The sequence below is a fragment of the Ursus maritimus genome, unplaced genomic scaffold, assembly GCF_017311325.1.
Source record: "Ursus maritimus isolate PB19 unplaced genomic scaffold, ASM1731132v1 scaffold_14, whole genome shotgun sequence".
Classification (NCBI taxonomy): Eukaryota; Metazoa; Chordata; class Mammalia; order Carnivora; family Ursidae; genus Ursus; species Ursus maritimus.
In genome coordinates, this window is record NW_024423786.1 from 40,025,269 (window position 1) to 40,051,567 (window position 26,299).

The 26,299-nt window shown below is 39.5% G+C and overlaps 1 protein-coding gene across 2 annotated transcripts in view; it reads left to right on the plus strand.

Annotated features, from left to right (window-relative positions):
* PRKAR2A (protein kinase cAMP-dependent type II regulatory subunit alpha) overlaps positions 1-26,299 on the plus strand; it is a 96,055-nt gene that overhangs the window by 60,903 nt on the left and 8,853 nt on the right. For both annotated transcript variants that reach the window (XM_040628850.1, XM_040628849.1), the window contains exons 4-8: positions 2,238-2,321; positions 7,100-7,206; positions 8,967-9,120; positions 17,227-17,328; positions 17,499-17,573. In XM_040628850.1, the coding sequence (XP_040484784.1) occupies positions 2,238-2,321; positions 7,100-7,206; positions 8,967-9,120; positions 17,227-17,328; positions 17,499-17,573 (522 nt within the window). The remainder of the gene's footprint in view (positions 1-2,237; positions 2,322-7,099; positions 7,207-8,966; positions 9,121-17,226; positions 17,329-17,498; positions 17,574-26,299) is intronic.

A 26,299-nucleotide genomic window follows, 5' to 3' on the forward strand; every position in this document is an offset into this window, starting at 1 on the left:
CATTTAATCTTGGGGTCATGAGTTCAAGCCCCATGTTGGGTGTAGAGATTACTTTAAAAAGTAAATAAACCTTAAAATACATATGCGCGCGCACGCACACACACACACACACACACACACATATATACATATATATTTATCCATCTGTGTAGTATTTATTAGTACAAAGAATTATTTCTGGATGGATATATCCCAGATGTTAACAGTGGTTGTGGCAGGACTACAGTTCACTTTTGGTCTTTTCTTAAAAACTCAGATTTTTTAAAACTTTTGTACAATTACCAAATTGTTTTTATAAAAGCATATCTGAACCACCATTTTTAAAAGATTGATGTTATAAAAGAAGCTTTAATAATCTTTCAAGTATGCCTTAAAATGAGCAGCAAGGTTTCTGAAAGATTTCTGAAGTATTCTAATAATAAAATGCTACCATTGTGTGAATATAATAGATATGTAAATTTAAAAATTTATTCTGGATATTATAAAATTCTTGATGACTTTTAAAAGTTAAAGCAGTTTAACAGTTTTTTGGGAGGGGCACCTGGGTGGCTCAGTCAGCTAAGCGTCTCTTGATTTCAGCTCAGGCCATGATCTCAGAATCATGAGATGGAGTCCTGCATTGGGCTCCATGCTCAGCGTGGAGGTAGCTTGGGATTCTCTCTCTCCTCCTCCCTCTACCCCTCCCCCACCAAAAAATTTAAAGCATTTTTTTACTAACTTTTTAATATCCCAAATTTAAAATACTTAATACTTTTGACATCTGTTATTTCTCATCAGATTAAGAAATGTACTTTTTTTTAGTACTTAGGTCTCTAAGTTATAACAGCAACACTAAGCACTAATTATTTTTTTTAGTTCAATGAACATTTATTTAATATCAGTAATAATAATAACAGTTTTTTAGCACCCACTAAATACCAGGTACTGTTTTAAATACTGCATGTATTCTTTAATCCTCTGACAACTCTAATTTAGTAGATACCACCACCGCTACTACTAAACTGTTAATGTTTGAACTCCAGCATGTACAGCCATTATTTACTTGCCGTCTCCACTTAGATTTCAATAGGCAACTCATGACGAATGTGAGCTCCTGATTATTTCCCTTTAAACATTCTTCTCCACCCACAGTCTTCCCCAGCTCAACTCATGGCAGCTCCATCCTCCCAAGGGCTCAGGTCCAAAACTTGAGGATCACCCTTAGCTCCTACATTCAGTTTTCCAACAAATCTGATGGGCTTAGTCTTTGAAACATATCCAGCATTCTACTCCTTCTCAACACCTCATGGCTACCACCCCAGTCCTGATCACCACCATCTGGCACTGGAATAATCACAGGAGTCTCTTGGCTTCCACTCTTGCTTCCTTCCCTCGAGGCTGTTCTTCACTTAGTAACCAGTGTGAGCCTTTTAAAAACATTAATCAGATCTTTTTCATTCCTCTGTCAGAACCTTCAAATTGCCCCCAGGTGGCTAGGGAAAAGTTGTAGTTCTGTGACCTACAGTGCTCTCTGTGGTTTGGGCATTACCCTCACCTAACCGCCCGACTTGGTCTCTTCCTGATCTTTTACCCTTGCTCTGCATGAGTCATACCTATTTCTTGGTTCTTTCTCAGACATGCTCCTCACCTACCACAAGGCCTTGTTTTCACTTACTGTTCCCTCCGCTTGAGGTGCTCTTGCTGTAGAGATGTCCACATGACTCACTCCCTCAGGTCATCCTCATTGCCTTGAGAGCTTCACACAAATGTCACCTTCTCAGTGAGTCCTCATCTGCCCACTCCATGCACACTTTTTTATCACCCTTCCCTAACTTATTTTTCTCTTTAGCCTTGTCACTCTCTAACATATTTTACAGATTTATTGGATGAGAGCAGGTGTTTTTATCCGTGCATTCCCTCTGTCCCTAGAGTTGGAACAGTGCCTGGCACCTAGTAGATGCTTAGTATCTGTTGAATGAGCAAATCGATAGCCTTTCGCTTTACAGATGAGGACGCTGAGGCTCCCAGGGGGTAACTGACTTGCCTGCCAGTCACACACAGTGAGTGGCCCCAGGGTGAGTGCTCTGTCACATTGCCCCTCCATGGTCAAGGCACTGCTTGGTGTTTGTATAGAATTAAAGTCATAATAAACATGCTCTTAATTTTCCCCACTTTTTAGGAGAAAGAAATTTACTGATCTGTAAAGTCAGATTTTAAAATGGAATAAAATATGTCTGTGCTTTCATTTGGATTGGCAGGTGATTCACCCTAAAACTGATCAACAGAGATGCAGACTTCAGGAAGCTTGCAAAGATATTCTCCTCTTCAAAAATCTTGATCAGGTAACATTGGTTTTTAAAAATATTTTTGTCTTTTAGCTTTTCTCCTGTTTGTCATTTAAACAATTTTTGTCATCTTAGCCTCAGCCATATGAGGCATAAAACTTTAGATTCATCTTACTTATAAATGTTTGCATTGTGTTGCCTGTCATAACTCATAATGAGCTTTTCAGATGACTTCTAGTATTTCTCTGAATTGCTTTCGTACTTCCTCCACGAAAACAGCATCTGAGAACCATACAGTTTGGTCATGTTGAAAGGAAATGTTCAGGTTTGCATGACCCTGACTTAGTTTGGAGGGTCTGAATTTATGCTGCAGAGTAATTTCTCCAAAGATGCTAGTTATGGAGTTCTCTTCTCTGGTAGCAGTTAACCCATTGGAGGTGTGTGACTTCTCAGGCCTGAGATGTGGAGCACCTCTTGTGATTACTTCTCAGCAAAGACCTCAGACCTGGGGAGTGGTGTGTGTCTGCAGGGCTCTGGTACAGGATCTATGCTTGGTCCTGTCTTCCCTCCCTTGGTGGAGATAGAGAGCAGAGGCTACCTCATGAGGACAGAGAATCTTCGGATTTCATTACTTCTCTACTTTGAGGGCCACATGCTGAAGCTGCATGAGTGGCTGAGGTACTGGGCCTCCTGGAGAGTCCTAGAATGTGCAGAGACAAGAAGGATGGGATTAGAACTCCCCTACTACCCAGATCCTGCAAATAAGTCTTTTAATGACATCCTCACAACCATCCCTTGTATCTGTAAACCAGTCTGTTTGGTAGCTGTGTGGTTAAAAGAATAGCCAGAACTTTAGTCAGCTTTATTAGTCTCAGGCTGAATAAAACAAGGACCATGACCTCAAGGAGAGGCTGGTTGTGAGAAATACTGGTCTGTGTCTCCTGTTTTCCCTAGAAGATCCATCTGTATCAATGGAAAGAAGAGTTGCTTTTACCTACTGAACAAAACCCCTTGTAAATTTTATATCATCAGATGTTCTAAAGGAAGTTGCTACGTCAATCTAATATTCAGAGTTTTTTTTAGTGTTGAAGACAACCATTTTACCGTTTTATTTAAAACTAAAATGTCAGATGTAATTATTTTTTTCTAACATTTTTGTCATGAAAATACTCAAATACAACAAAGTTGAAAGACTTCTCTGGAACACACATTATCCACTGCATTGATTCTACGATTAACATTTTACTGTGCTTGCTATGTTATATACCATCTACCCATCTTTCAGCAAAGGGGTTGGTAAACTTTTTCTTGAAGAACTAGGTAGTAAATATGCCTGTCACAACTACTCAACTCTGTTATTGTAGCAGGAAAGCAGCCACAGACAATACATAAATGAAAGGGTGCCACTGTGTTCCAGTAAAACATTATTTACAAGAACAGGCAGCGTTTGTTGGCCCCTGCATTAACCCATCTTACTTTTTTGGGCTCATTTCAGAATAAGTTGCAGATATCATTGTACCTTCCTTTAAATACTTTGGCGTGCATATCATGGAACTAGAGTTCAATATTTGTTTATAGTCTTTTGATAGAAAGTTTGTATACAATGAAATGCCTAAGTTTTAAGTGCGTTCACTGAGGTTTGAGAACTGTATACACTTGGGTAACCCAAATTCCCTAACAAGTTGTGGAACATTGCCACCACCCCAAAAAATTCCCTCGTGCCCCCTTGTGATCAATTCTGGCCCCCCTTCTCTCAGAGGCAACTACTATTTTTTATTTATTCTACAATAAATTAATTTTGCCTCTCCTAGGATTTCATATAAACGGAATCATACAATATGAACTCTTTTGTGTGAGACTTCCTTCACTCAGCACAGTTTTTGAGGTTCATTCCTGCTGCATGTATCAGTAGTTCAGTTCTTTTCCTTTTTCACTTTTTATTTGGAATTAGTTTTAAACTGACAAGAAAGCTGCAGAAATAGTACAGAGTTCCCATATACCCTTCATCCAGCTTCCCCTGGTATTAACATCTTACCATAACCATAGGGCAATGAGCAAAACCAGGAAATTAACATTGTTACAATACTATTAGTTAAACTACAAACCTTATTGGGATTTCACCAGTTTTCTCACTTATGGTTTTCTTTTTTTTCTCGTTAAGGATCCAGTCCAGAATCCCACATCACATTTCATTCTTCTTTCTCTTCAGTCTGTCATGGTTTTCAGTCCTTTCTGGTCTTTCATAATCTTGACACTTTGAAGAATACTGGTTTGTTGTTTTATAGAATGTACCTCACTTGGATTTGTCCGACGTCTCTTCATGACTGGAATATGGCTATACATTCTTGGCCTGACTGCTACAGATATTATATTGTGTCTTTCTCAGTCCATGATGTCGGTGTGCCTTATTGCTGGTGATGTTAGTTCGTTCCTTTTTGTTGCCGAGTAGTGTGCTGTTATATGGAAATACTAGTTTGCTTATCTGTTGTTTTTTTTTTTTCCTGTTGATGGATACCGGGTCTATTTCTTGTTTTTAGCTCTCATGAATAATGCTGTGGACATTTTGTACAAGTCTTTTTGTGAACTTTTTTTTTTTCCATTTCTCTTCAGTAAAATACCTGAGGTCTAAATTGCTGAGTCATAGGGTAGGTATAGGTTTGATTTTATAAAGATCTGCCAGATCTTCTTCAAAGTAGTTGTACCATTTTGCATTCCTTCAACAATATATGAGATTCCCAGTTGCTCTTTATCCTTACCAACATTTGATATTGTCTACCTTTTCAAATTTTACCCATTCTGGTGAGTGTACTTGTTTCAGTTTTTAAAAATTTATTTACACCTACATTGGGTGTAAAGCTTACTTAAAAAAATAGAACTAAAAATATATGAATAAAATAAAAATTTATTTCCCAAATTTCTGGTTTTAAAATTTCAAATTTCAGAAAAGTCAAAAGAATAGTACCAGGAACACTCATGTACCCTTACCTAGACTGACCAGTTGTTAACATTTTGTCACATTTACTTTCTTTGGTGTGTGTATGTACACACGCATAAGTATATATGAACTGCTTTTTTCTTTGTTCTGAGCCATTTATGAATATGTTTAAGACATCTTGACTCTTAGCCACTGAATACCTTAAGATGTATTTTCCAAGAACGAGGATATTCTCCTACATTAGCACAAGCCCATTATTAACAGTGATGCAGTAATGTTATCCTACGCCCACTCCATATTCAGATTTTCCCAGTGAAGTTCTCTACAGCCTTTTTGTTTTGTTTTTCAGTCCTGAATCACATGTTGCCTTTGTTTGTCATGGTGTCATTTTAGTCATCTCCAACCTAGAACACCTTATTCTTTTTTTTTTTTTTTAAAGATTTTATTTATTTATTTGACAGAGATAGAGACAGCCAGCGAGAGAGGGAACACAAGCAGGGGGAGTGGGAGAGGAAGAAGTAGGCTCATAGCAGAAGAGCCTGATGTGGGGCTCGATCCCATAACGCCGGGATCACGCCCTGAGCCAAAGGCAGACGCTTAACCGCTGTGCCACCCAGGCGCCCCTAGAACACCTTATTCTATATCTTATGACGCTGATATTTTTGAAGAGTCCAGAACAGAAGAAGAGTTACTCAGAACGAGAGGCTGCCAGTGGACAGCCCACAGGCCAGTTACAGCTAGAGTGTGTTTGGTCTGTTTTGGACATGACAATTTGAATTGTTACCTGTATTTAAACATGAGATTTCTGGCAACACTGGGCTCACATTCCATGTGAATGCGGAATGCACGTGAATAGCACTACCTTTTTAGTATTTGCCAGCTTGTACAGTATTCAACACATGGAACTGTGGAACTAAAGAGATGCTTTTAGTGGTAATCGGTTATTTTAGGTGGTACAGTCACGCTGACAGACACTAAATCACATGGAATTATGCAGCAGTAAAATTTTTCCTTGCCACGTCTTCAGTCCACATTCCTCCAAGGAGAAAGTCTTTCTTTGAGCTAAAGCTGGTTTTCGTTAGTGTCCCCTGACAGTCACTAATCTCCCTCCCTGACAGAGGGATGCTGGCCCTAGCCTGAGACCACTGTTTTGTTAGAATTTAATAGCATTGTTTTGTTTTCACTACATTCACCAGTACAGTTAGTTACCTTCTGGTTATAGCAGGTAATGATAAGTAAGCAATTGTATGTGTTGTATATAAATGTTCGAAGCAGTAGTAGCTGTCCAATAATAGATCTCAATTTTTTAGTACCTCTTGTGTGATACTTTCCTTAGGTTTTTCTTTTTTAGTCATAAAAATTAATGAGCTAGAAACTATTAAACCCTTTTTAAAATATGAATTAACTGAGGCTCGGAGAGGTTAAGTGATGTGTGTGGCTAGTCAGAGCAGTTGTTGTGCTGCTCTGTGAGGTAACTTCTAAGTCCATCCCAGCCCTTTAGAGTTGATGATCCTGTTAAGATCAACACCTATAGGAAGGTGGCATTGCATGGCTTTACAGATGACATAGTGGAGCCATCAAGGCACCTGACAGTCTGTGGGTGTGACTGGGAGAATGGGCACCATGATTTAGATACCTATGGTTGTATAAATTATGGAATGTTTTTAAAAGCAATACTGCCTCAAAAAAACCTTGGCAACTATGCTATATATATGGAGGTACAAAGCTGAATGGTCAGAGGAAAACATTTGTTTCAGGCAGCTTTAAGGATTTTGCTTGAATATGGAGAGCAATCTGATACTTGTACTTCCACTGTGTAGTCGCAAACTGAGATGAGCATAGTCATTTTTTCCCAGCAAATGTAAAAGCCATCTTTTCTCTTTGTGTGTCTACGGTGCAGGAACAACTTTCTCAAGTCCTTGATGCCATGTTTGAAAGGACAGTCAAAGTTGATGAGCATGTCATCGACCAAGGAGATGATGGAGACAACTTTTACGTCATAGAACGGTAGGAGATGGAGCTTTGCAGATGTGTGGCTGCGCTTAGTAAGATTCCTGACGCAAGGCATGTACTTTACCCTATGCTTTGTTTGGCCCAGAGAGGGCTCAGGACCAGGCATACAAGCTTCTTAAAGCTTGTCCCTCTCCTCACTCATATGTGGAATTTAAGAAACAAAACAGGATTACAGGGGAAGAGAGAAAAAAATAAAACAAGACAAATCAGAAAGGGAGACAAAGCATAAGAGACTCTTAATCATAGAAAACAAACTGAGGGTTGCTGGGAGGATGGGGTAACTGGGTGATAGACATCAAGAGAGGGCATGTGATATAATGAGCACTGGGTATTATATAAGACTGATGAATCACTGACCTCTGCTTCTGAAACCATAATACATTATATGTTAATTAATTGAATTTAAATAAAAATAAAAACTGAGCCACCCAGGCGCCCCAAGAACTTCTTTTAATAAAAAGACATCATGAAAGGGAAAAAAAAGGAAAAAAAAAGCTTGTCCCTGCCCCTCTATCTACTGCCGTCCTGAGGCCTCAGTACAATCCATATTTGGGTTGCCGTTATCAATACTAAACAGTAAGATATGCAAGATGTGCTTTATAAACGTGCTATTTGCAGTGTTCAAGTGAATTGATTTCATAAAGAAGCCATTTTGCTATGTTGTCATCTGGATCTTTTGGTCCCAGCCTAATTTTACACATGAATACACTGCCTCAATTTCCATGTCCCTGGCCCCTTCTGGCTCTGTTCCAGGTATAAGCCATGTTGGGAGGCATGACATGTGTGGGTTTGACCTGCTGGCCTTAGTGTGTCGTCAGCTGTTAATATCATCTCGGGGGCTGCTTCTGACCCCCTCTCAGACCTGAAAGGAACCACCCTCACCAGATTATCTCCTATAGAATGCCTAGAAATGGTGTCACTGGTAAAAGGGTCTCTTTAAGGAATTGTTTATATGTTGTTAATTATCTTGCAGAAACATTGACGCGTTTAAGTTTACCTCAGTGGTGTATTGAGAGTGCCTGTTTCTCTAGATGTTTGTCAGTTCTGAGTATTATTCTTTAGCAGTCATTACCAGTCAATAGGTAGAGTGTTGTACCTTTTGGTTTCTTTATTTTAATCAGTTCTATAACCCAGTTTTCAACAAACTACAAAAGAAGACCCATGCAGTCATTTCAATCCCTTCAGGAAAAGCATTTGACAAAATTCAACTCCTTTTCAATGTAAAAACTCTCAGCAAACTAGGAATAGATGTGGTTTTACACCAGTCAGATTAAAGGAATTTTTTTAAAAACCTATGGCCAACTTCATAGTTAATGATGAAAGAGTGACTGTTTTGCCCTTAAGATCAAGAACAAGACAGTGATATCTGCTCTCATTACTTCTATTCAGTATTATACTGTACGTCCTAGCCAATGCAATGAGGCAATGAAAAAAGGAGAAGAAAAAGAGGAAGGAAGGGAGGGCTTATAGATTACAAAAGAAAAAGTGAGACTGTCTTTGTTTGCTGATGACATGATCCTCCCTAGAAAATCCCAAGCTACAAAAAAGCTGCTAAAACTGATAAGTGAGTTTAGCAAGGTCACAGACTACAAAGTCAGAATGCAAAAATCTATCGTATTTCTGTATACTAGCGAAAATCTTTTGGAAGTTGCCTATTTTATATCATATGTAGCTTCTATTTCTGTACCACCTGCCAGGTCTAAATTTTTTTTGTTAGAAATAATAAATGAAATTATTTCTTGTTATACTTCCAGGGGAACCTATGATATTTTAGTAACAAAAGATAATCAGACTCGCTCTGTCGGTCAGTATGACAACCGTGGCAGCTTTGGAGAACTTGCTCTGATGTACAACACCCCGAGAGCTGCAACCATTGTCGCCACTTCCGAAGGCTCCCTCTGGGGACTGGTGAGTTAGAGAAATGATTCTTCTAGTGTGTCATAGTGTTAATTCCCCTTACTTCGGGGTTTCCTATCCTTGGGCTGTTGGTTCACACTATATTTTATAGCTAGTTCTCTGAAAGACATTATGAAACATCTTGTACCAGTGTGTTTTTCCATTTCTCTAAAATGATTTGTCAACAAACCATTTACTCCAAATTGCAGGGAAAAGACTGGGTCTTATGACCTTGTAGTCATGTCAGTTCTTATTACGCTTTCTGTTTATGTTTTTATCAGACAGGTAGAGACAAAGGGGATAATTTTCTATACAAGAGGCAGCCTAGAAAAATAATTATCATGGAAAGCTCTGCCAACAGTGTTTTCCATTTCTAGCTGTCCCAGAATGAACTTTTGTCCATAGCCAGCCATCCACTTGTGCACTGGTCCATGCCAATATCCAATAGGTTTAGATGACTAGAAAGGCTGATGGCCATATTCTGGGAAAGAGAACTTTCCTAGAGTGTCTATGGCACAGCACTGCTGTGATCCCTATCCTCTGTTATCCATGGTCCACTTTGCTTCCTTCAGCATCAAGCCTTCAGAATCTGTAACTGTCTTCCTTCTTAAACAAATAATTATCCTCTTGTACAAATCCCAAATTTCACTTTTAAGATATTGACATCTGTGATAATTTGTTTCCATTCACTTTACAAGCAGAATTAAATGTATACCATAGCATTATCGATATAGTTCCTCAAATGAAGTCACATTTTAAAGACATAACAGAGCACTTTCCTGTAATATATTGATGTAGAACTAAGAATGTCTTGAGAAATGAGAGATATAATGGCTTAAGAATAGATCACACACTTGGGGACCTAGTGGTTGAAAAACTCAAGGATAGGGGGGCCTGGGTGACTCAGTTGTTAAGCATCTGCCTTCGGCTCAGGGCGTGATCCCGGAGTCCTGGGATTGAGCCCTGTGTCGGGCTCCACCTCTGGGAGCCTGCTTCTTCCTCTCCCACTCCCCCTGCTTGTGTTCCCCCTCTCGCTGGTTGTCTCTATCTCTGTCAAATAAATAAATAAAATCTTAAAAACAAAAACAAAACGAAACAAATAAAAAACTCAAGGATAGGGGCTCCTGGGTGGCTCAGTTGGTTGAGCATCCGACTCTTGATTTTGGCTCAGGTCATGATCTCAGGGCTGTGCACGCCTTGCTTAAGATTCTCTCTCTCCCTCAGCCCCCCGCTTGCATGCTCACTTGCTTTCCATCTCTCTCTCTTAAAAAAAAAAAAGAAAGAAAGAAAGAAAACCTCAAGGATAGCTCATAGATCAATAAGTAATGGGGGAAATAAACTCAGTTTTAAAATGTACTGATGCCAGGGCACCTGGCTGGCTCAGTCAGTAGAGCATATGACTCTTGATCTCAAGGTTGTGAGTTTGAGCCCCACATTGGGTATGGAGTCAACTTAAAAAAAAAAGTATTGATGACAACTACTGGTCCAGGTCAAGATGAAATAGCCCCATTCCTCACTAGTTTCCTCTCTTAAAACTATAGAAGTCCAGATAACATACAATAAACAAACTTAGGAAGACCCTGGAAGATGGAAAGGAGAAAGTGGAATGGCTAGGGATCTTGGGACTTAAAGAAGGACAAGAGAGTGAGTCCCAGATGGTGTTCTGGAAAAGCCTACAACCTAGATCCACCAACCAAGTACATACAAAAACAAACCCAAGAAAAGCCTGACCCCTTTAGCTAAAGGACCAGGAAAAGGTCAGCCTAGCAAAACAGATAATATCACCCTATTCCAGCCAAATACCAGAGGAAAAACTGCTTCTTCCTCCCCACAGTGTCACTGGGGCTAGCAGCAAGCTGAACTTACAGCCTCACCGAGCAGCAAAGAGGCAAAATGAGATGATATGTAGTGTCACTAGTTGGCGTTCCACTTTCCCTGCCAGGGTTGTGTCAGTTGAGTCCAGAGGGGAGCAGAGCATTCACTTCCACGTGTACTTGCACACCATACCTAGTAGAGTGCCTGCAAAAGAAGATTAAATTGGATACATAATTTCACAACATAATACCCCAAATGTCAGAGAGACAATAGAAAACCACTTATTGGGGTGCCTGGGTGGCTCAGTCGGTTAAGGGCTGCCTTTGGCTCAGGTCATGATCCCGGGGTCCTGAGATGGAGCCCCATATCAGGCTCCCTGCTCAGTGGGAGCCTACTTCTCCCTCTCCCTCTGCCCTCCCCGCCCCCTGCTCATGCTCTCTCTTGCTCGCTCACTCTCAAATAGATAAATAAAATCTTTAAAAAAAGAAAAAGAGGGGCGCCTGGGTGTCTCAGTTGTTAAGCGTCTGCCTTCGGCTCAGGGCGTGATCCCGGAGTCCTGGGATCGAGCCCCACGTCAGGCTTCTCCTCTGGGAGCCTGCTTCTTCCTCTCCCACTCCGCCTGCTTGTGTTCCCTCTCTTGCTGGCTGTCTCTATCTCTGTCAAATGAATAAATAAAATCTTTAAAAAAATTTTTTTTAATAAATAAATAAAAAGAAAAACACTTGTCATACGTAGAACAGGGAAATTCTCAACCTGAGTGAGAAAAGACAATCAACAGATGCCAATACCAAGATGACAAAGATATTGCAATTAACTGACAAGGATTTAAAGCAGTTATCATATAATCAATAATATAAGCCATCAACAAGCAATTATGGACACACTTGAAAAAGATGAAGAAAAAATAGAAGGTCTCAATGGAGAAATAGAAGATAGAAAGAAGATCCAAATGGAAAATTTTAGAACTGAAAAATAAAATGACCAAAATAAAAACTTACTGAATGGGCTCAAGAGCAGAATGAATATGAGAGAGGAAAAATATCTGTGAACTTGAAGGTAGAAAAATAGAGATTACCCGGTCTGGACAACAGAAAGAAAACAAACTGAAATGAAGTGAACAGAGTGTGTGGGATAATAACAAAAGATATAATATTTGTATCAATAGAATCCTAGAAGGAGAGGGGAAAGAGTATAGAACTAAAAGATTCTTCAAAGAAATAATAGTTGAAAACTTCCCAAAATTGGATGAAACAATAAACCTACAGATTAAAAAAAGACTGAGTGAACTCCAAATTGTATAAACACAAAGAAATCTATGCCAAGAGAGAAAAAAATGCATTACCTGTAAGGGAACAACAGTTTGAATGATACCAGATTTCCTGGCCATGGAGGCCAGAAGGAAGTGGCACAGCATTTTTCAGTGTTGAAAAAAAAAACTATCGGCTCACTCTATGCCTAGTGAGAATATCCTGCAGGAATGAAGATATGTTCATATCAAAGAAAACTAAGAGACTTTGTTACGAGCAGGCCTACCTCGAAAAAATGGCAAAAGGAAGTTCTTCAAACAGAAAGGAAGTGATAAAAGAAGGACATTTGGAACATGAAGAAGGAAGAAAGAACAACAGAAAAAGCAAAATATGGGGAGATATAAAAGACTATCCTTTTGAATTTTCTAAATCTAAAAAATTTCTAAATTTTCTAAATTAGATGCTTAAAGCAAAATTATTGTCTGATGTGGTTCTCAGGGTATATAGAGGAAATATTTAAGACAATGATAGTCTAAAGATGGGGAGGGTAAAGGGGCCGAAAGGGAAGTAAAGGTTCTACACTTTATTCCAACTACTAAAACGTTGACATCAGTAGATCATGATAAATTACATATATAAATATAACACCTAGAGCAACCAATAAAATAATCGGTACAAAGGGATGTATTCAAAAGCTCTATAAATCAAAATTCTAAAAAGTGTTCAAGTAAACCATAGGAATACAGGAAAATGAAATGAAGGAACAAAAAACAGAGGAATAGCAGAAAACATATATAGTAAAGTGGTAGACTTAAGCCCTAATGTATGAATAATTACTGTAAATATAATGATCTAATTATACCAACTAAATGACAGAGACAAGTCACATAGATTTTTTTGATGACCTAACTCTATTCTGTCTGCACCAGCCTCACTCAAACATAATGATATAGGTAGGTTGAAAGTAAAAAGATAGGATTATATATATACCATGCAAACATAAACCAGAAGAAAGCAGGAGTAATTGTATTAATATCAGATTAGATAGACTTCATAGCAAAGAAAGTTACCAGGGACAAAGAGGAACATTACATAATAATGAAGGGGTTAATCTACTAAGAAGACATAGCAGCTCTAAGTATGTATACAGCAAACAACAGAGCTTCAAAGTATGTGAAGCAAAAACTGATAGAACTGAAAGGAGAAACAGACAAATCCACAGTTATAGTTGCAGACTTTAACACTTCTCTCTCAAGAGTTGGTGGAACAATTAGAAAACCAGGAAGGATATAGAAGAACTTAACCACACCATCAGCCACAAAGATCTAATTGAAATTTATAGAACACTCCATACAACAACAGTAGAGTACCCATTCTTTTTAAGCCCATGGAACATTCACCAAGATAGACCATATCCTGGCATATAAAATGAAGCTTAACACATTTAAAAGAATTTAAATCAGACAGCGTATTCTCTAACCACAATGGAATAAATCCAGAAATCAGTAACAGGTAACAGGAAAATCTCCAAACACTTGGAAATTAAATAGCACATCCCTTAAGAATCTCTAAGTCAAAGAGAAAGTTGCAATAGAATTTTTTTTTTTAAACAAACTGAACTGTAAAACCACCTGGCCCATGGTTGGGGTCTGAGAATTCAATAGATGGACATGAGAGAGGCAGTGCCCTTAGAGTCTGGCAAAAGGTAGGGGCTTACGGAATGGGACACCTGCGCCTCCATGGTTGTGGTGCTACTATCACCATTCTCTTCCTGAAGCTCCCTCTCCTGAGATCCCTGCCTTGTCTTTCTGCTTCCTAGCCTTACCTTTTGCAGTCTTTTCTTCCTTTCCCTACTGTCCTTAAGCATCCTATCAAGATGCCCTTCTGGCCTCTGCTTTTCTCCTGCTTTGTTCATGCGCTTTATAGCTCAAACCCTCTCAAAAGCTTTAGTACCACCTCCAGGAAAGTGACTCCCAGAGGGTCCTCTACAGCCTGACTTTTTGTACCTTCCAAGGCCTCAGAAATGCCTTATGAGGCCAAAGCAGGGAGGACTTGGTGTTGTCACTTGAGTTTCTGCAAATTTCTCTGCATTCCTGCTCTTCCTGGGGCATCTGCCACCATGACCACTGCACTCGTCTCTGCTCCCATTCTCTCTTGCAAAAGTGAAAGTCAATAGAAATTTTCTTAGGAAACACTTGCAATCAGGGGAAGGCACAGTATTCCTTTTCTCTTTTGAACTTCAGGCTTGACTCTAAACATTTGCTGCCTGAAGGAGCCACTATTTCACAGTGGGAGTTTCCTCTTCACAGCTCCATTGGAAGCTCCCCGAAAGCTGGGGTAATGTCTGATGCTTTTGCACACTCTCCACAGCCACAGGAGCCAAGTGGGCACAGCGCGAGAGCTCCGGGAAGGGTGGAAGTATGTGTAGAAAGGGTTGGGATGCAAATAAATAAGCCATTTTGAGAGATACCAGTTTTCTCTTCATCTAGAAATAGTTTGATATTGCAATTGTAGCAATCTTTGTACCATTGTAGAGGGATTTTAAAAATATAAATATGTATTTTTTAATAATATTTTTTTATTATGTTATGTTAGTCACCATACAGTACATCCCTAGTTTTTGATGTAATGTTCCATGATTCATTACTTGCGTATAACACCCAGTGCACCATGCAATACATGCCCTCCTTAATACCCATCACAGGCCTATCCCGATCTTCCACCCCCCTCCCCTCTAAAGCCCTCGATTTGTTTCCCAGAGTCCATAGTCTCTCATGGTTCATTCCGCCTTCTTTTTACCCCCCCTTCCTTCTTCCCCTTTCTTCTCCTACCGATCTTCCTACTTCTTATGTACCATAAATGAGTGAAACCATATGAAAATTGTCTTTCTCTGCTTGACTTATTTCACTTAGCATTATCTCCTCCAGTCCCATCCATGTTGCTGCAAATGTTGTGAAATCGTTCCTTTTGATGGCTGAGTAATATTCCATTGTATATATGGACCACAGCTTCTTAATCACTCTCTGACTGCTCTAATGGGTCACATGATTTGCTACTACTTTTTTAAAGTCCAAGGTTAGCGATGTATCATTTAAAATGTGACTGTTACACTTTGGAATATTATTCCATTATCTTTAGAATTCAATTTCTACCTGTTTTCTGGGCCAATCTCAGCATGAGTGCTATGGAAAGAGGACAGTCAAAAGTTATTATTAAAATATTAAAAATATTTTTAATCCGAGATGCCCTTCAACAGATGACTGGATTAAAAATATTTTTTGGTAATGCTTACTCAAATAGAAGGAAGAGGACTTTATAATTCCCATTTTCTCACTTTTGACAGTCTTCTTTCCATAGCACTCATGTCTAGATTGGCCCAGAAAACAGGTAGAAATTGAATTCTAAAGATAATGGAATAATATTCCAAAGTGTAACAGTCACATTTTAAATGATACATCGCTAACCTTGGACTTTAAAAAAGTAGTAGCAAATCATGCGGCCCATTAGAGCAGTCAGAGAGTGAATGGTTCTTTTCAAGCAGACAGATGGAGAAGAAATGCAGCAGAATCGGGCTCTATGCTGAAGAGCAGACGATTTGTACAGCAGTTCAGAGGGAGGTTTGGAGTCTGCCATAGCTCGTACTAGGGGAATAGGGTGTAGTAAGTGACTCTCTTGTAAGGCAGATGAAACATGGTATGGGATAGGGGCTGGGAATTCTGTAGCTAATGGAATGTGAGCCAATGAAACTCATCTGTAGCTAATGGAATATGAGCCAATGAAACCCATCTAGACATCTCAATTCGTTGTCTTCTATGTGATTTCTCTACCCCACTACTGCCCCATCATAGGGAATACTAAAATAGCAAACTTAGAGTTAAACATGTCCTTACCTTGCTATGTTTCGTTTTGCCAGCCTTGAGGATTTCATTATGTGCTTTCAAAGGAAACAAACAAACAAACAAACACCCACCTTTCCACTCCTGACAGCCTGAGGTGGACAAAAGGTATAATTAACTTAGATACAAGAAACCTAAAACTAAGCAATTAACATTCTCCTGGCTCTGTGTCCCTCCCCACACGTATGTACACATATTTGAGAGGGACCTGACGGTAGCTCTGGTTAGCTGTCTCCTGATCTGAATCCATGACTTGCTGGGGTCAAGGGACCTTTCACATTCCTGCCTTCCATCTTGAGTTTCCTCCTCTCTCTTTCCATTTATTTAAATCCTCCCCCTCTTTCAGGTCCCCTCCCAAATTTATAGTTTTTGAATTTTATAAACTTATATATTTAAATAATATATATACACATGTATTTGTATATACAAAATCACACACACACACACACACACACACACACACACACACACATTTTTGTTTTTTTAGGTAGGCTCCACACCCAGTGTGGAGCGCAACATGGGGCTTGAGCTCATGACCCTGAGATCAAGACCTGAGCTGAGATCAAGAGTTGGACGCTTAATCAACTAAGCCACCCAGGCGCGCCACCAAAATTTGTATTTTTACAACAAAAATATCCTTGATCACTCCAGCCTACTATGATCTCTCTCTCCCTCCTCAGAATTCCTGTGGCTCTTCTCTTGTCTTTATCGTTCACCTAGCACATTTCATATGCTGTCTTGGACTGTAGATTTTTTTATTCCCAGATATTTTGTATTGTCTCCCCATTGAGACTGTAAAGTCCGTCAGGGCAAGAGCCCTCTCATTGTTTTATCTCTTTTTTTCAAAGGTGCATGTTTTCACATTGAACAGTGGCTGTGAGCTTGCAAGTGTTTGGGAGTTTTGTATTTTGTATTCTGCTTATGACCCATAGGTGGCAGTCATGGAGTGCTAGAGAGCAAGCAGTTACACGGGGGACATCTGTCTGACACAGGCTGCCAGTCTTTCTCTTCCAGTGATGACTCAGATTAAAATGTCATTAAACACTCAGTTGGCCCAGTACATTCCATAGTCCTCTAATTTTTGCTGTCATCCAGTTAATTAAACCATAGGTGTTCTGTCACAGAGGCATTTACCGGAATTTTCTTGTTCTTTCTTGTAGGACCGTGTGACTTTTAGAAGAATCATAGTGAAAAACAATGCAAAAAAGAGAAGGATGTTTGAATCATTTATTGAATCTGTGCCCCTCCTTAAATCACTAGAGGTAAAGTGTGTTTGAATAAGAGTCTGTTTATGGAGATTTAAGATTTAAAACTAATCTATTAAATTTTCAAATTGGACTATTCTAACCCGTTTCTGTGTTGTTTAGGTATTATTTGTGACTTTCAATTGAGGTCTTTTCCTTGTAGTTTATGGGTATGTCCATTGTTCCAGGTGTCAGAACGAATGAAGATTGTGGATGTAATAGGAGAGAAGGTCTATAAGGACGGAGAGCGCATAATCACTCAGGTGAGCAGGACCCCGTGCAGCTTCTTTCCTGCGAGTCCCCTCCTGAAGGACTAGTGCATCCCTTGTCCTCTCCCTTTGGGAGCTCCTGTTGCCAGCTACTAGAGCACATCTCCTGCAGAGTCCTCTGAAGCCCACTGATGTTCATTTCGTGGACACATGCACATCTCTTGCCTCTATTCCCCTTTCGCTGGTTTCTGGTATTTGTTCTTTTGGACATCATTCTCTTTTGACCCTTGAGTAAGCTTCATCCATTAGTGCTAAAGCCTGGAGAAGGTCGAAGGGTTGTGCCCTTTACCTTCTATATTTGGCACGAAGGTGCCCTCTTAGCTAATCCAACATAAGCCAGTCTCTTCAGTCTTCAGTGATTGACCAGATTTGTAAGTTGTCTTTAATGTTTCCTTTGTGCCTTTCTCTCATGTTATTTTTGGGTGCTGTAAGGATCACCACACAGTGGCCTGGGTCATTGTGATGAGTATTGTGTAATAATTTTCCTTGTCTACTATGTTTGCATCTTTAATTATATGTGAAAACTTCCAGGTGTAAACTTCTCTGCCTGTGATTCTGGCAAGAACACTGGCAAGATATCTGGTTGGTCTGGGTTTGGTAATGTTCCCATCATGAACCCAGAGCTGGGGCTGGGAGGAGGAAAGGCTCAGATTGGTCAAACCTAAATCCTGAGCCCATCCCTGGGGCCAGTGGGTAGAGTTGGCCCAACCAGCCTACAAGGACTAATCACGCTTATTGTCACAGAAGGAGAGAGAGAAACTCCCAGAGAAAAGGGACTAAAAAAACAACTATGTCTGAGTGGCATCTCCAAATGCCTTTGTTTTCTAGGTACCCCTACTGTTAATAATTCCTTCAGTTAAAAATTGGTTTACTTCTCTATAGACATTAAGATACACAGGTAGGACTAGATAAAGCACTGTAATGAAGGAACACATGACTGTCAGTGAGAATGTAGGAAAGGAAGTATTCCGTATGGTTCTGTGAGGGAAATACCATTTGGGCTGGGCTTAGAATAAGTGCAGCTTCAGCAGTTGAAGTCAGGGAAAGGTCTTTCTGGACAAAAGAACAACATGAGCAAGGGCCTGTGGGTGTGAGCTGTGTTCCAGGGCAGGTGTTCTGGTCTGTTAAGAATGTGGGGCTGAATTGCAGAAATGGGAACATGTTGACAGGTCAGATTTGCTTCTGAACCTGAGGTGCTATAATTTACTCCCAAAGGACCTCTAGTTCATTCTGAAAGCCCCAGGCCTTCAGGAGGTATATGAGAAGGTATGAGAAGCTGCAGTGTTTTCTGGAGTGTCTGCCTTCTTGAAGATAGGAGTGCTGGGTGGCTCCCCAGAATGGGCAAGAATTAAGATGATCTCAGCTAATTCTAGACCCGTTTTGGCACTGTCTCTAGACAAGGGTCTCCAGGTGAGGTCCCAGGAACAGCAGCATCAGCGTCATCTGGGAATTTGATAGGAATTATTAGAAATGCAAGTTCTTGGGAGTCAGAAACTGTGCTTTATGTTGGTCTGTTTGGGTCAGCTTTGTTACAGTATATTTTACATATAATAAAATCACCAAGTGTACAATTCTGGAGTTTTATAGCCATCCCTACAGTCATAGAATCGTAGTATAGGGCATTTCCATCACCCCAGGAAGTTCCCTCATTTATAGTTTTAGTGAATTCACTGCTCCACCCACTTATTCTTGGAAACTCCTGATTTGCTTTTTAACACTACAGAAATTCCTTTTCTAGAATTTCAGATAAATGAAATCGTATAACAGGTTGTCTTTCGTGTCTGACTTATTTCTCTTAGGCTAATGTTTTTGAGATTTTTTCATGTTGAATGTGTCAGCAGATAGTTCCTTTTTATTACTGAGTAGTATTTCACTGTATGGATGTACCATAATTTGTCTTTCCATTCACCTGTTGAGGGACATTTGAGGTCTTTCCAGTTTGGGACAGTTATGAATAAAGCTGCAATGAACATTCTTATACAAGTCTTTGTGTGGACATATGTTTTTATGGAATTGCTGAGTCATGTGGTATATGTATGTCTAAAAAAACTGACAAACTGTTCTTAAAAATGGCTCTACCATTTTGCATTCCCCCAGCAATGGAGTAGAATTCCAGTTGTTCCACATCCTCATCAACATTTAGTATCAACAGTCATTTTAATTTTAACAATTCTAGTGGGTAATTCATTTTGAAGTGGTAATTCATTTTGGTTTTAATTTGCATTTGCCCAAAGTCTAATGATGTTGAGCATCTTTTTCCTGTGACTACTTGCCATCCATATGTTTTTTTGATGAAGTTTCTGTAAATCTTTTGCCCTATTTACAATTAGGTAGTTTGGTTTCTTATTATTGAGTTGTAAGCGTTCTTTATGTGTTCTGACTACAAATCATTTATCAGACAAATGATTGGCAAATATTTCTCCCAATCTGTGGCTGTGGCTTGTCTCTTCATTTCCTTTTCTTTTTTTATTTTTTAAAAGATTTTATTTTATTTGAGAGAGAGAGAGCGAGCAAGAAAGAGCACGAGCAGGGGGAGGGGTAGAGGGAAAAGCAGACTCCCTGCTGAGCAGAGAGCCTGACACAGGGCTTGATCCCAGGACTCTGGGATCATGATCTGAGCCAAAGGCAGACTCTTAACCGGTTGAGCCACCCAGGTGACCCATTTTCTTTTCTTTTTTAAATTCTTTTTTCTTTCCAAACTTTTATTTAAATTCTAGTTAGTTAACACACAGTGTAATATTGGTTTCAGGAGTAGAACTCAGTGATTCATCACTGACATATAACACCCAGTGCTCATCATAACAAGTACCTTCCTTAATCCTCATTACCCATCTAGCCTTTCCCCATCCACCTCCCTTGCCCCTTCACCTTCTTAATGGTAGTTTTTAAAAAGCAAAAGTTTTTAATTTTGAAGAATCTAGTTTATAATTTTTTTCTCTTGTGATTCATTCTTCTCAGGCCCTATTTAAAAAAATCTTTGCAAGGTCAATAAGACTTTCTCCTGTGTTTACCTCTAGGCCAGCACCATTAAATAAATATCATGTAAGACACATATGTAATTTAAAATTTTTTAACAGCCAAAATTTCTTTAAAAGGTGAACTTAATTCTAATAATATGATTTTTGTAACCTAATATCTTCAAATAATACCATTTCAACATCTAAGTGGTATAAAAATTCAATGATGAAATATTTTACCTTTTTTTTGGTACTCAGTCTTCAAAATTTAATGTGTAATTTATACTTACAGCACATCTAAATCTATAGAAGCCACATTTCAAGTGCTCAGTAGCCACATGCTACTGTATTGAGCAGGGCAGTTGTAGATATTTCAAAGTTTTAACTCATAAATTTAGATCTGTGATCCCTTTTTTTTTTTAGAGTAGGCTCCATGTCCAACATGGGGCTTGAACTCATGACCCTGAGATCAAGAGTCACATGCTCTACTGACTGAGCCAGTCAGGCACACTCCTGATCTGTGATCCATTTTGAGTTAATTTTTGTACAAGGTGTAAAGTTTTTTACAGGGTTTTGCATATGGATGTCCAATTGTTCCAGCATCATTTGTTGAAAAGATTATCCTATCCCATTGCCTTGACAGTTGTATTGAAAAATATTTGGGGTCTATTTCTGGTCTCTGTTTTGTTCCATTGAATACTGCACTATCTTGATTATAAAAGCTTTTTCTACTAAGTCATAAAATCAGGTAGTTTAAGCCTTCCAAATTTTTTATTCTTTTTCATAATTATTTTGGCTGTTCTGTGCTCTTTGCATTTCTGTATATATTTTAGAACCAACTTAACAATTTCTACCAAAAAGCCTGCTGAGATTTTTTTTTTAATTGGGAATATGTTGAATCTATGGATCAATTTAGAGAGAAATTGACATTGTAACAATAATGAGTGTTTTGTGTCAGTCTCAGGCTGTCAGTAGTGATGCTATCAGCTAGGAATGCCTGGGGCACGCACCTACGTCTAGCAAGCCCCCACAGACATTTCTCCAGAGCCAGTGTTATAGCTGGACCAGCCCTTGTGGTTCTTATTATGACTGCAAGACTTACCACAGCAACAACCATGAAGGAACTTTGAAAAAGCAGGTTTATTACTCACAGATCGCGGAGGGTCCATGGCACATCCAGAGCCACACAGTGAGGTCACAGGGTGGGGTGAGGGACCTGGAATTCTGTCTTTTTTTTTTTTTTTTAAGATTTTATTTATTTATTTGACAGAGAGAGACAGCCAGCGAGAGAGGGAACACAAGCAGGGGGAGTGGGAGAGGAAGAAGCAGGCTCCCAGCGGAGGAGCCTGACGTGGGGCTCGATCCCAGAACACTGGGATCACACCCTGAGCTGAAGGCAGCCACTTAATGACTGAGCCACCTAGGCGCCCCCTGGAATTCTGTCTTTTGTGGGGGGTGAGGGTGGGGTGTCCAGGGTTTGGCAGGTTAACTCTTTCATTGGTGAATTTAAAACATAAGAGCAAGAATTAGGTTGTGGGAAGAGAAAAGTGGGGTCACTCAAGTGGTCAGTTTTCTACATTTCCCAGGGCTTTATAAAAGGGAAACTTCATAGGTGGGAGCAGCCTCGCTCTTTATCTAGGTGTGTAGCTAGCAATATGTTTATTCAAGATGGGTGTCTTTAAAATGGTTGCCTCAATAATCAAAAGCTTGATGTCAGTCACATTACAACCAAAAAAGCTTATTGTCAGATAAGTACACTACAGTGAGTTTGTTCACGAACATAGTATATCTATATATTTTTTTAAATTTTTCTATATATTTTAATTTTCCTCTGTAATATTTTATACTTTTCAGGTCTTTATACTTTTTTATACTTTTATATACTTTTTATGTACTTTTATTTATATTTTTCTATATATATATATATGTTTTTTAAAGCTTTTATTTATTTGACAGAGAGATAGCCAGCGAGAGAGGGAACACAAGCAGGGGGAGTGGGAGAGGAAGAAGCAGGCTCCCAGTGGAGGACCCCGATGTGGGACTCGATCCCAGAACGCCGGGATCACGCCCTGAGCCCAAGGCAGACGCTTAACGACTGCGCTACCCAGGCGCCCCATATATTTTCTATATATTTTAATTTTCCTCTGTAACATTTTATAGTTTTCAAGTCTTACACATCTGTTAAATTTATACCTGGATATTTCATACTTTTAACATTATTCTAAGTGGTTTTCCTTTTTTCAATTTTTAATTATTTATTGCTAGTGTATAAAAATACAATTGAATTTTGCGTATTGATTCTGCATATTGATTGCTAACCTCACTGATTTTAGTACCTTTTTTTTAGCTTCCTTGGGATTTTCTGTATAGATGATTATTTTATCTATGAATAAAGACAGTTTTCCTTCTGTATGCCTTTTTAAAAAATTTTAATTAATTAATTAATTTGCCTTATTGCATTGGCTGGGTCCTCCAGTACAATATTGAATAGAAATGCTGAGAACAGACATCTTTGTCTTGTTATTGATCTTGTTACTGATCTTAGGAAGAAAGCATTTAATTGTTCATCATTAAGTATAATGTAAACTGTAAGCTTCTTTATAAATGCCCTTAATCAGGTTAGGAAAATCCCCTCTCTTCCTAGTTTTCTCAGTTTTTATCATGAAAAGATGTTGAATTTTTTCAGATGCTTTTGCTGTTTTTTTTTTTTTTTGAGGTGCTCATGTGGGTTTTCTTTTTTAGTTAGTAAATATGAATTACATTGCTTGACTTTTTTTAACATTGAATTTTGAATATTAAACCGAGCTTGCATCCTGGAGTGAGCCCTACTTGGTCACGATATATTATCCTTTGTATTTATTACTGGATTTAATTTGCTAAAATTTTGTAAATTTTTTTTATTTGAAGATCTAATTGACTTTATTAACTAATTGTGAATTAGGCAGCATCCCATCTAGCATGTAGTGGGTAACTCCCTTGTTAAGGATTTCATAAAGGATATTGGTCTGTAGTTTTCTCTCCTTGTGATGTCTTTGGTTTTGGTATCAAAAACACCTCCAGATGATTTTAGTGTTTGCTAAAGTTTGATAACCACTGCTATAGACTACTCCAAGACTTGGTAATGCCCTTGCATTAAGAATACTTGGTGGAAATGTTTGAGAAGCACTTTCAAAGATTTTTGAGAGGAAGGATGACACTATGAGAGTCGTCTTCTCAAAACATAGTTCTGGCATCAGTGAAAAATGAATTAGCTTCAGCCTCATTGAGTGATCAGGAAATGCAAATTAAAAACCACAGTGAGAACTATTTTCATACCTATTAGCTTGCCAAAAAGTAGGACTCTGACAATTCCAAGATGTAGTAGGAAGTTTTATTCACTTAGCTGAACACCTTTTGAGAGAAATTTATTCTTATCCTTTAAAGCTGAATTTATTCTATAATCCAGAAATTTATTTTCTAGATATTTTCAGAGAAATACCCTTACACCTCAGAAGCTGTTCCACCTTCATGAGTTCCTTCCGAGTCACAGCCCTCCTACCTCTGGGTCTCTGGGATCATGACCTGAGCCGAAGGCAGGTGCTTAACCAACTGAGCCACCCAGGCACCCCCCAAAAGTAGACAGTTTTCAACTGATACTGTCATCATTCATGGTTTTATTTTAAATTTTTCTTCTTAAATTGTTTGTGAACTATGATAATCCTTTCTGGTGATATAATAGCAAATTAGTAAAATTAAAAGGATCAGAGATGGTCCTGCCTCTGGTCCAGAGAAAGAGAAGAGCTTTTACCTAGGCAAGCCTCCTTATTCCACATGGTCTTGGTAATATTCCTCCCCATCTCCTCTCAATCTTGAATCCACCAGCTATTCCCCCTACCTCCTATGGCAAAGTTATTTATCTTCTGATCTTCCAAGGAAACTCATCTGTAAAATGGGATAGCAGTAGTACTGACTTTATTGACTTCTTGGGTGATCGTGTGAAGCAGTGCACATGCAGTGCTCACCAGAGTGCCTGCTGGGAGCGAGCACACAGTGTCTTTAGCAGATTCTGTTTTATTTGAGCTCCTCTATTCATCAAACTCATTCTTTTCATCCCGTAGACATGCCTGAGTCTCTCTTGTCCTCACAATACACTCACATTCCTCCACTCACTCTGTTTTTACTCCAGCTACTAGCTTCTCATTCCTCTCACAGGCAGGCATATTCAAAGTGTGGTCTCACAATGTGGACTAGAAGAAGCCAGACACAAAAGGCAATGTATGAATCCATGTATATGAAGTTAAAGAACAGCCTTATTCTCATAAACAGAAGTGAAGGAAAACTGCAAGGACAGAAGTCAGATTCAGTTACCTAATAGGTGAAGTGTGGTGGTTTTGACTGAGAAACACTCCATAGGGTGGAGGCCAGAAAGATTTTCTGTTTTGATTGAGGGGGTGGTCACATAGGTGCACACATGTGTAAAAGTTTGTCAGACTGCAGCCTTGAAAAATGAGCACACCTATCTAAACAAAAAGAGCTCAGGCACCACCCTTCACCACCTGTCCCTTTTGTGGCTCATTGCTACCACTCACCACCCTCGTCTTGGTCACCAGAATGTTTCCATACATTTGAATCGTTATTACTCTTGACCTCCCAACAGCAGTGAACACTGGTAATCACATCTTCCTTTATGAAACTCCCTTCTTGGACCTAGAAACCACTCTTCCTCCTGGTGACCCTGCCTCTGGCTCCCCTTAGTTTCCTTCAGCAACTCCTGTCAGGGAGCTGTTTGTGTAATTCTAAAATTTCATGCTGATTTGGCTCTGCTGGGTGCAGGGTACCTACCCAACACAGCAGCGCAGAGACCCACAGGCCCCCTTTATAAAGCTATGGCTTTTACACACATGGAGCAGGGATTATTACCTAGTGAACTGGGACTAGACTAACTCAGGAATGATAGCCTCAGCTGTAAGGTGTCCACTTGGAGTTCCGTCCAGTAGTCAAAGTTGAAGTCTTACGAAAATTCAGAAGTGTAAATTCTTCTGAAGACATAAGACCCACATGGAATGAAGACACATGATTAGTATTGAATTATCCACTGTAGATGGTCGTTGCTCCAGATGTTAAGAGAAAGGGGTCAGAGACTGAAGAGGGCCTATGAAAGCCTCTTCTCCCGTGTCTGCTTCCTTAACTCTAGCCTCACTCCAGCTTTTGCTCGGATCTCACCCTCTGGATGAAACTCTGCTGTGTACTGTAGCCATCCCCTCCCCCAGCACTCCAGAACCCACGTTGCCTGCTCTGCTTTCTCCCCATAGTACTTAATTGCCTTCCAACACAACAGTATCATTTGCTGATTCACTCTGTTGATTGTTTACAGTTTGTTTGGCCCATCAGACTGTAATTTCCACAAGGGTAGGGATATTTGTTTTGTCCACTGATACATCTCACATGCCTAGAACAGTGCCTTGGCACATATTAAGTACTTAATTACTTGTTGAAGTACCTGAATGACTGGTTCAGCCAAGTGGTTTAAAATCCAAGCAAGCAAAAGAAAAGCCTGAGGCTCATAAGTGTGACATCAACCCACATTAAAGTACCTCCCTCACCAAAGCAGGGCTTTTTCCAGATCCATGCTGTCCTCTGGAGGGCTACATTTGGTGGTCCAGATTATCCCTGGGCCCCAGGCCCAGGGGTAGCCAGGAGTCACCTTGATATTGTCTGTAGCAGTATCAGCTGCTGGTCCCCCTCCCCCCCGGTCACAGGTTTCAATAGCAGACTGACCTGAGC